Source organism: Anastrepha obliqua, chromosome 1, assembly GCF_027943255.1.
Source record: "Anastrepha obliqua isolate idAnaObli1 chromosome 1, idAnaObli1_1.0, whole genome shotgun sequence".
In the NCBI taxonomy this organism is placed as follows: domain Eukaryota; kingdom Metazoa; phylum Arthropoda; class Insecta; order Diptera; family Tephritidae; genus Anastrepha; species Anastrepha obliqua.
Genome location: NC_072892.1, coordinates 168,178,700 through 168,189,712, shown reverse-complemented (window position 1 = coordinate 168,189,712; position 11,013 = coordinate 168,178,700). Strand labels below are relative to the sequence as shown.

General features: G+C 38.4%; 1 protein-coding gene across 1 annotated transcript; it reads right to left on the bottom strand.

Annotated features, from left to right (window-relative positions):
* Window positions 1–3,150: 3,150 nt before the first annotated feature.
* On the bottom strand, window positions 3,151–10,666 carry LOC129240505 (M-phase inducer phosphatase). Its single transcript, XM_054876353.1, has 2 exons — window positions 10,000–10,666; window positions 3,151–5,817 (listed from the first exon to the last, which is right to left on the bottom strand). Exons 1-2 carry the CDS (start codon window positions 10,050–10,052, stop codon window positions 4,167–4,169), a joined length of 1,704 nt encoding a protein of 567 aa, XP_054732328.1. The 5' UTR covers window positions 10,053–10,666; the 3' UTR covers window positions 3,151–4,166.
* Window positions 10,667–11,013: the final 347 nt, after the last annotated feature.

The window sequence follows — 11,013 nt, the reverse complement described above, 5'->3', positions numbered from 1 at the left end:
TGGCAAACCTCCGAGTGTATTTCTGCGGTGAAAAAACTCCTCATAAAAATATCTGTCGTTCGGAGTCGGCTTGAAACTGTAGGTCCCTCCATTTGTGGAACAATATCAAGACGCACACCACAAATAGGAGGAGGAGCTCGGCCAAACACCCAAAAAGGGTGTACGCGCCAATTATATATTATATAATATATATATATTCCAATTTCAGACTTGAGTTTAGTTGGTTCTCACTTCTTTCCTACGCTCACTGATATAGCAGAGGCCTTTATATCACAGATCTGGTGAACTTCATCAGCAGCATAAAGCGGCTATTACCGGCCGTTCGTAATACACAGGGTTGGTGTCGGAATTCTGTCTGTACAAAATTCTAAAAACAAAATTCTGCTTTTTAAAATTCTGCTTTTTTAAAATTCTGCTTTATTAAAATTCTGCTCTCTAAAATTCTGCTTTCAAAATTCTGCATTACAAAATTCTGTATTACAAAATTCTGTATTAAAATACAATGTTAACAATGCTAAAGAGGTAATGTAATATTTAATTTATTATTATTATTATTTTTTTTATTATTATTCGAGATATTAAATAAAAAATAATAATAATAATTTTTTCTTCAGTTTCGATAGAATCCACAGTGTAGAATCCACATATGTATGTATATTTATGAATTAAATGTTTATTTTGTTACTTCTTGTATGACGAAAATCACAAAACTTGAATAAAGCAGAATTTTTCGTATTAAACATGCAAAATTTTGAAAAAGCAGAATTTTAGAAAGCAGAATTTTAAAAAAGCAGAATTTTAAAAAGCAGAATTTTTTTGCAATTTACAGAATTTTGTCATCCAGAATTTTGTAAAACAGAATAATGACACGCTCCCTAATACACAAATACCCAACCGCCCTCCTCTCTATCCTTCCTTCTTCGTCCTATCTGTTTCTTTCACCTCTTTTCCCCTTGCGATGGTATCACAAACGATGAACTTGATTTCCTCGCCCTAGCGAGCAAACCTGTATCTATCATCGTGCAACCCAAGGATGATAGATGCAGGTTTGCTCGCTAGGTATGGTGAAAAAAAATTGGGGCAACTTTGGATTCTAAGTCATTCGTTTTGTGTTTCACAAAATTTAGCTTTAGCTAAGTGAATCCAAAGTTCCTCTCAAATTTTTTTTCTCGTCATGTCTGTCAAATTCACTTAGAACCGAATAACGGTCTGCTAGGTAGTACACCTCTAAAAATCTTTTCACCATGCGTGCAACCATTATAACCAACTGCCCCAGTAAGGACTACGCCTGGTGCAGCCCATAGTTTGATGCCAGCTAAAGTCCCTTAGCCTTAGCTCTTCACTTCTAAGCTTCCCCTGAATGGTGTGTTGTCTCTGTTGTTGTTGTGGCAGCATAAACATTCCCCGTGCATTTACGAGGAATGCTGCTGAAGTGACAGCCCTTGGCCGTATATAAATCTGGATCGTTCCAGTCACGTAGAACCGACTGTCATGCAAACGGGTGTGTTGTGTCTCGCCAATGCGTCCGCTGCTTCGTTCCCAGTTATACTTACCCCAGTTATTTCCCATGAAAAAAACAGTGTTACTAAAAAATAAATCACATTTATATAAAGAATGCATTTTTTTCGTCATTCGAAACTTTTATTTGCTTTGAAACATACAAACTTGCGTTAATTTAAAAATACTTTATAACTATGAACACACAAGGGATTTTGTGAAATGCAAATTATGACACTAAGTTTGAAGTTGTGTGGTGGCTTGAGCAAATGATGAGACTTCATCATTTCTGTGGTGTTACTAGACTAAAATGCGTAATCAGTAGAGATACTCTCTACTACATACCAACGCACATTGGAGTAAAAACAAAAAAAAAAAACATTGATAACATTTAAAATATAATCACAGTTAAAAATTTCAAGTCCACTCAACGCAACGCAACCACCACTCAATGGGTTGCACTAGGCTTTGTTTTAATGGAGCTGGTGGTTAAGGGCTTCAAAACAAGAAAAAATTAGTAAACAAATAAATAATGGGCAAATAATATAATAGAAAAGCTGGAATACATACAAATGTATGTATGTATGTATTTGACATACATACATATGTATTGATAATTTCACAATTTTGAAAAAAAAAAACAAAAAATCAAATTGCTTTTGGGCTTGCGCCACAACGGACACGTGAGCGGATGCTTTAGGCTGTGTACACACCTTCACCTAACACTATGTGTGTAGGCATGGTGAAAAGAATATGTTTGTATGTATGTATGTATACACCAGTGTTTGTGTTTTTTTTTTCATTTCGTTCAATACGAGCATACAAATCGTCGGACAATCACGCTTATTTCAAAGCCCCAAACAGAAAAAGAAAAAAATGCAAAATTTACATTTCTCGCCGCCAAAAGTGGGAATATCAAAATATATTTGTGTTTGTAATTAAAGTCATGTTTTTTTCATTAAATTTTTTATATATTTATTTTTTATTACATATAATTTTTTATTGTTTTTTGTATTTTTGTATTGCAATTCTGTTTTGTTCTATGTTTTATATATACATTTTTTTTTTGTTTTTTGTTTTTTATGAAAAAGAAAGCTATGCTTTAAAAATAAAAGAGGGGTTCTTATAACATAAAATAAGCGTAATTGTTTTTAACTTAACGTTCAATTTGTTGTTGAGTGCAACGACGACAACAACAGCTGACAACTGGCGCTGCGCAGCCGTGCGTGTGTGTGTGTGTGTGTGCATTCGATTGCGCTTGGTTGGCGGGTGTGCATGCGTACATACAATGTATGTAGATACATACATACACAAGCCAGAAACGAAATGCTACATTCTAATATAAACAGTTCTTCTATGTATGTACATATGCGAGTCTAGTAAGAATTTTTACATGGCTTGCACAAATCCAAACGAAGATTTCATCACCGCAAGTAAACAGCGAAATTCAATGGTTTCTAATGCGTGGATGCGTGCGTGTAAAAATAAATTGCTTTACATTTTTTGCATTTCAAGTAAATTTCGTTTCTTTGTTTTCTAAAGGGTCTAAAGGGGTGTGTACACATTCAAATAATACATAATAATGCACAAATTTCATGTTTTAAAAGTGTTTAGCATAGCCACTCTTCTCTACATTTAACATTTATCATTTAATTTTTTTGTGTTTTTTTTGCTTTTTATTAATGCATTTGCAGGAATTTCCATAAACAAATATATTACATTTGTATTTATCTTTCTGCCTTTGTATCTAAATAACTTAAGTGCCTGTTTTGTGCACACGAAATTTTACAATGGCTGTGTTTTGCGTTTGTGTTGCATTGTGTGTGCGCGCCTGCGTTGCGCCCGGCTACTTGCACATACCAACTAAATTAAATTAAGCTATCTAGAGCTATTCATAGCAAATAAATTAGATATTTTAAGCATTTTGCAAATGTTCTGCTTTATGCTTAAGCATTTCTTATACATATTTACATAGAGGCGCCCAAGCAGACGCGCACAAACGCACATCATCAAGTGACTTATCGTCTAAAAAGTGTTACATTTTCTTACATATTACATTACGCACCACGCACATACACACACACGTAAACAATTAAGTGCAGTCGTTGCACACATACGCACACACACAAACGTTGCCAAGTATTTACAAACATAGTATGTATATATAAAATAGTTCTATAAAATAAAATCCAAATTGGACATAAAACATCGAATAAAAAAAAATCAACAAAAACCAAGTGAATGTAAAGTTGAAGAATGCCTGTTGTTGTGTTGTGTTGTGTTGTGTTCCAGTTGTGCACTAACGTTTTCGTGTTTGTGGTTGCAATTGCATATATGCATGTGTGTATTCATGTTTATGGAATATGGTAATAGTTTAGTATGTGTGCGAGTGTATATGTGGTTGCTCCAATGTGGTTGGCGGTGGGCGGCCAACATCAAATGGTACTAAAGTTGATATTTCTGCGTCTTTAGTTAAAGCTAACTTTTGCATTTGTACTGCTGCATACGTAAATTTGTTCTTCGCCCCACCTTACTTCCTCTCCTCCCTGTCGATACGAGCCGCCATCAATTTGATGGAACGCGCTCCACTGCTGCCCGGCAAACGTATTTAAACAAGACAAATAATTTAAATTGCTTCTTGCGCGGCTGCCGTCATTGTTGTTGCCGTCTTACAGCATTAGTCGTGAACGCGATTTCTTTAGGCGTCTAGTTGCGCCACCCAATCCATCGCCGTTCCATGACTTGGACTTGGAGCGAAAATGACGATATTCACTGTTGTACGCAGGCTCTAACATGGGACAGTACGCAATGGGATCGCACAACTCCGAATACTGTTCGTAGAACTCTTTGTAGCCATTGTGCAGCAAGTAGATCTCGGGGTAGTCGAGTGCTGGATAGCAATTGGTGTTGCGTTCGCGATCGGTGCTGCGCAGAAACCGCGACAATTTCGGTCCACGTTCCGATGAAAATTCGCAATGGAATATAATGATGTTGCGACGATTATCAGTGGCTGATTTTTGTTGCTCCACTGCAGTCTTTTGTTGTGACGCGAACTCGCCGATTATCTGTTCGTGTGTGTACAGATTTTCGGCGCCACGTATGTGACCACCCGCGTACTCGTAGGGATAACGGCAATCGATAACGCGATAGGAGGACACAACATCGTTGAATTCGCCACGCAGCAGACGTGCCATGGTATTGCACGAGATCGATTTGAGATCACGATGGCGTCCCTCCATCAGTGGCAAGACATGGGGTTTGCTGAAGTCACCGATCAATTGCGGTTCATCCTTGTTTTCGGAACGTGCTATCGCAGACATGATGTCGGCATCATTCATTGACATACTTTTGCGCAATGGCGGGGGATGGCTTGGCACTTTGACTGGTTGTGGTGATGCCACCAGCATAGTTGTCAACGAATCGTCGAGATTCTCTTTTTCGGCTTGCGTGCGATGACGTTTAATTTGCACAGGTGAATTGGTTTTCGATGGTGGTTCGGGACGCTTAAAACAATAGCTGATGGTGCCATTGCTGCGATGGGTAGTTAACAAATTGAGCCCGAAAGGACTTGTGGCAGTTTCTTGTACTTGTCGTAGCAACGTTTCAGGCGTATTTGGCGACACTGGGTAGTTGTCAGTCATGCTCAAACAGCGGCGCACTGGTGGTCGACGCATTTCGGGCGTTCTCAGTGGATCCACTAGTTCCGATTGCTCGTCGTCTGGTCGGTGGGCGGGTGAAAAGAAATTCTTGATTTGCCCAATAAACAATGAGTCTAAATCGCTGGGCACTTTTGGCATTGAATTCGATGACTGTGCGGAATGTTGCATCGATTCCATGTCAAATAATTCCATATCGTCCTCTTCCATTGATGATGACCCCCGCGAATCAGACGATAGGCTGTGGAATATGCGCAAGCTTTTTGAGGGTGTTTGAGCAGTGTTGCTGCCCTGGGCGTTGGCATTTTGTAGCTTCTGTAGGCGTGATGCAACTGATGGACGATTGCGGACATTCTCACCATTGGTGCTAGCATCCCGACGATTTCTTTGCATTCTGCACCTCGCTGCAAACTGGAAGCGGCATGGCGATCCTTCCGGTGAGAGTAAGGGTCTCATTCGGGGCATGCCGATAGTGGTGGAAGGCAAGCGCGGTACTGCCTCGTTAATCCGTTCGTCATCGTCGTAAAAGGACAACTGGTAATCAATGCCGCTGTGCGCCATGGTGTTCATTATGCTAAGATTATGCGTGCGGCGGGGGGAAGCGTTATTGTTGCCAGCGGCAGCGACGGAGACAGCGCCCGGTTCCAGGCCGTGTGGCATTTGACTAGAAAGCAAACAGAAAAAAATTTTACATTAAAAATATATTTAAAAAAATATTTATGATAAAAATTGAATGAAAAAGTAACGTTAACAAATAAACGGAGAAATCGGCAGGTATTTACAAACAAAACCAAAAATTTGCGTCACTGATATTAGTGTGCGCGCTGGCTGTGCTGTAGCTGAAGAACCACATGGTAGACGTCATCCTGCGGAGCAAACAAATACACGCGTTCTGTCACACAGGACACACAAAATAGAACTGCACCAAAATTGGACCAAGCAGCAACGCGGCAAGCATCAACATACAGACAGCGCAGGCGCATGCACGCAGCTGATGAACAACGTATGCGTGTATGTATGTGTGTATTGGCTGAATGCATGCGCAGGCGGTGGGTTCATTCAACTTGAACAGGCCTATGCAAGCATATCCGTACATGCACATACATATGTAGTGGTAGATGTATTTATTTATGGTATCAAATAGTATACTGATAGTACCGAGCTCTGCTGATGTTGTTGTTGGTGTTGGCGTTTGTGCTAGTGAATGGTGCTAGCGGCGGTGGTGGCTATGCCAAATATCACCAACCACGTCATGAAAACGGGGAAAATTCGACCCACAAGGAATACATAAGTGAGGGTTGATCATAAAAACAACAACAACAGCTGCAACACCACCAGCAAGTAGACCATGCAAATGCTAACCAAGCTGCCAAGTACTCTACACAAGGAGCGAATGTTACACCACAACTGCGCTGCATTACTGTACCCTCAGTGCCATACAAGAATATTTCTCTCATAGCTCAAGTTGCATTTGCACCATAACAATAATATTGTGTAGGGGCTGATATTGATCGACGAAGTGGAGGAAGGCAGAGTGGAGAAGAGGGCGACGACACCGTCCAACATGCGACTATTTATGTATTCATGTATGTATGTATGTATGTGTGTTTATTTGTACACTTCATTTGTAATGCATTTGTATGTGTGCTGTGAATGGAATCGAACGCAGGAGCAGAAACAGCGGTAACAGTGTAGAATTAGAGACCGTCAGCAGCGGCTCAATTGGACATATACGAATTACTACGACTCGCAGATGTTACGGCTGTGCCGGGTGGCTGCCGACTTGGCCATTGACACAGCAGTGAAATAAAAACAAGAAAAAAGGCTGACTATTTGACTTAGTCCAATGGACTTAAACTTGTCCGCAAGAACGCGGAAATAACAAGGAAGTACACAACCACAGCTACACGTCAAACTCAAACCCCGAAATGCAAGTAATTCCCTAAAAATGCTAAGAAAAACTCTAGTCACGCTGCATGCATGACTTAAATGCAGGAAAAGAGGAGAGGAAGTTTGCGTTCTCCTATACCAGTTTGATTGTTGGCATCGTATGTGTGCCGGTCAGCAAAGATACACAAACTTATAGGAAGTAAAATTAAGTAAATAATAAAAGTGCCAAGGCTGTGCAAGAAAATATCACACAGCGGAAATATTATTAGGCCAGGTCGTTAACGTAATAAGGAAGTTGTAAATGCAAGAAAAAGTTGCTAGAAGGTAAGCGCAGTGGAGCGGAAAGTGAATGTGCAAGGCAAAAAATAAGAAAGGTAGGAAATAAGAACGCAAACAAAAGCAGAGAACCGCAAGCCAACGGTACGCGGCGCGCTGCCAAGTCAAGTCGAAGAACACCTACGGCTACAACACAGCAACAACAACAACAACAACAACAACACCTACGGCAACAACCAGCAGCACAACGAACGCCTGAATGAGCTGGGTTTGCTGAATGCGGCGTGTGAATAAAAAACCGGGGCTACAATCGAATCAACACAAATCAAAACAATGTAAGGTGACTTGTAGCGTGCGAATGCTAACTACTACACCAACACATTCAGCTGCGGTCATGCTCCAAATCAGAGGATTGCCATATGCAACAGAACTTCACTAAGAAGGAAATGACGAATGCGTCAGGGGGCTGAAAGAATTTTTATGCCCCAGCATAAAGTCGAACAACAAAAGCAAAATGTGCCATTAAAAAAGTGATGAAGAAGAAATAAAAAATGCTTTGACTACTTGCCGGTTGAAGGCGAAAAAAAAGTTTAAAAATAAACGATGTAAAAAGCAACAGAAAAACACATACCACCAAATAACTCTCACTTTCTTTGCCTCATTAATGGGGAGAACGGCCGGTAAAACCGCCGACTAGCCGGCCGTTGGAGCGCACTCACGAACGGTGGTGGTGATTGTAGCGCATGGAAAAAGGTAAACATGGCACAACAACAACTAACACGTTGAAACCGTTGAAATGGAGTTCAAGTTCAGCACTCGCACTGTTTACTTGTTACGTTAGCGACTTGGAGCTTGCGCCACGCTGGAGAGTGTGCGCGCTCAGTGTGAGAGACAGTGGCGTAGATTTATTTTCAACACTTTTAATTAGTAGTGTCTTCTTGTAGTAGATATTGAAAGATGAAATATATTATATTTTTTTAAGAATCAGATTTTTGCAAAAGAATTTAATTTTTACTGCCCAATGCAAATTTCTAATATTTCAAAAGTAAATTTTTAATTATATTTTGGACTTCGTTGGTTTTTTCTTCTATATTTAAGTTTACTGGCAAAATTTGTCGATTTTTTTTTTGGTAAATACAGTTAAAATATATTTCTATGTGCCCTACATATGTGACCTGGTCTACGAAAAGGTACCTTACGTGCGAAAACAAGTTTTCGAGAAAACAGCAGTTAAAGTTTAAACTTTTCAGTCTTTTTCGTATTTGTACTTTTCTTTTTTTTTTACTTTTAACAAACTTTTAAACAAATTATGACTTTCTGGGTTTCACCATTTTAAAGAGCCTTTCACACACTATTCGAATCAACAAAAAAGTGAAAAATGATTTTTTTACACGTAAGATACCTTTTCATAGACCAGGTCACATATATTTACTTTATTTTTTTTTTTGACAGAAAAGAGCTGCATTTTAAAAGTATTTATGTTAATAACTTTTGAACGTTAAAAAATAAATTAATTATTAATAAAAAATAAAAATGATTTTTTTACACGTAAGATACCTTTTCATAGACCAGGTCACATATATTTACTTTATTTTATTTTTTTTTGGCAGAAAAGAGCTACATTTTAAAAGTATTTGTGTTAATAACTTTTGAACGTTAAAAAATAAATTAATTATTAATACTGAGGCCAAAACGCATCGCAGTCGAGGGCTACCACCTCAACTTTTTTGGTGCATTTTTCCATGTGCCCTACACGGCAGAAAATTACCCGAATTCCTTGTTACTTTTAATTATAGCACAGGGATTTATTGAAAAGTTTTGCAATTTATTAGTTTCTTATGTAATTTCCCCCTTTTTCGAAAATTTAGTTCATTATACTACAAAACTCTATGAATCCAAGTCGCGAGCTTTGTGCAAAAATTTCATCGGATTTTCAACAAAATACCATACTGTAATCAGAATCTTGAGTATGAAGCTTTATAGTTCAAAATGTGGTTCGAAGATAGTGTTGCTTTTTGACATTTTTTTACTCTGCAGTAGTTTTCACTTCATATTTCAAGTACAACTTGCCAGTTTCACAAGAAATATATTTCCGGAACAGAATTATGTACGTTGAGTTCCACAAATAACTAAGCCAACTAACACTCTTTGAGCTAATTATTTATTGTCTCCGCATTGATTATTACCCCTCGACTTTTGTTGGTACATTTTTCCCATGTGCCCCACAAAGCAGAAAATTACCCAAATTTCTTTTTATACACTGCGTTGAATAACTGTAGCACCAGGACTTATTGATAATTGAATGCTAGTTTTTTGTCTCTCATTTAATTTTAATACTTTTTATACGAAAATATGCGAAAAATGCAACAACCTTTCCGCACTCTCATCAGAATCTCGAGAAGAAATTCGAGTATCTCAAAATGTGGCTCAAAAACAGTTTTGCTTTTCGACATTTTTTTGCACTAGTTCTACAGTTATTTATCGCAGTGTATTTTGAATGCAGTTTCCACTTCATATTTCAAGTACTACTTGCCAATTTCAGAAGAATTTCCTATTTTTCCATATTTCCTGCACAGAATGAGCGTTGAATTCTTCTACAGTTAAGACAACTAACAGCGTTTGCGCTACTCTTTTTATGTCTCCGTTTATTTTATATTTAGAAGTATTTCTCTTAATTTACCTTGTAAGATCCATTTCTCCCATAGCCTCCTCCTCGATTGTATCCCACTGCATTTTGTAGCGTTTTTTCGTAAACGTTTTTACTTAATTTTAGAATGATAAAATCTGCGACACGATAATGTCGGGCGTTAGTTTTATCTATCGTTGGATATTTGCTCCTGAAAATTGCTACAACACTATTTTTCTCCGGCAATTTCTTATATTTTTCATTCACGTTCGAGCTGCCGCGTCTCCGCTTATTTTATGTACTTTTGCACTGAATTTTATTATTGTTGCTGCATTTTAATATTATTAACTTTGATTTTGCTATGACTTTATTGCAGTCCTTTACCGGCCAAATATGTAGATGTGTGTGTTTTTTTGCACTTCTTTACACACACAATTTATAATTCTTTGGTAACTCCTTACACCAAAAATGTCCGTCACCACACTTTGCTGGCTTCAATTTTCTAGTTCGTTTTTAAATACTTAATAATCCACTTCTGTACTGGTATCATTTTGTGCTCAGCATTTAATTCAATATTGCTTGTAGTCCCAAATTGCTGCGTTTTTGTTATTAATGAAAATAAAATATTTCCACACTTTAAATTCAAGACCGAAATATGTACTTCAGCGTCGACGTTCGCGGTACACTGCGCTATTGAACTAAGTAAGAATTAAGCACAAAGTAAAACTTTAACTGACTCAATTACTGCCATTACACCGTCTTTTATACAGAAAAATTTACGCGCGCTCTATTTTACGCTCTTCTCTCAATTAAGCCGCGCGCAAGAGAGGGGAATGTCCAGCGCTGCTACCACTGCAACAACAATGCCATGTAATTTGACAAAAGAGAAGAGTGCGAAGGAAAAGAACTACCCTGTTAGAAAGCAACTCAGCGCTCGTTAACTCAACACGGAGAGCTAACATTCGGGAAACGAGAGAGTGCACACGATGGCACTCAAACTTTGCAGATGGACGAGTGTAACAGCAACAGTAGATGCACCAACAACAATAGGCGAACAAGTGGAAATGA

Coding starts and splice junctions, on each gene's coding strand:
- LOC129240505 (XM_054876353.1), bottom strand. CDS start 10,052: ATGCAGTGGGATACAATCGAGGAGGAGGCTATGGGAGAAATGGATCTT. Junction 5,818..9,999: donor GGAGAAATGGATCTTACAAG/GTAAATTAAGAG, acceptor TTTGCTTTCTAG/TCAAATGCCACACGGCCTGG.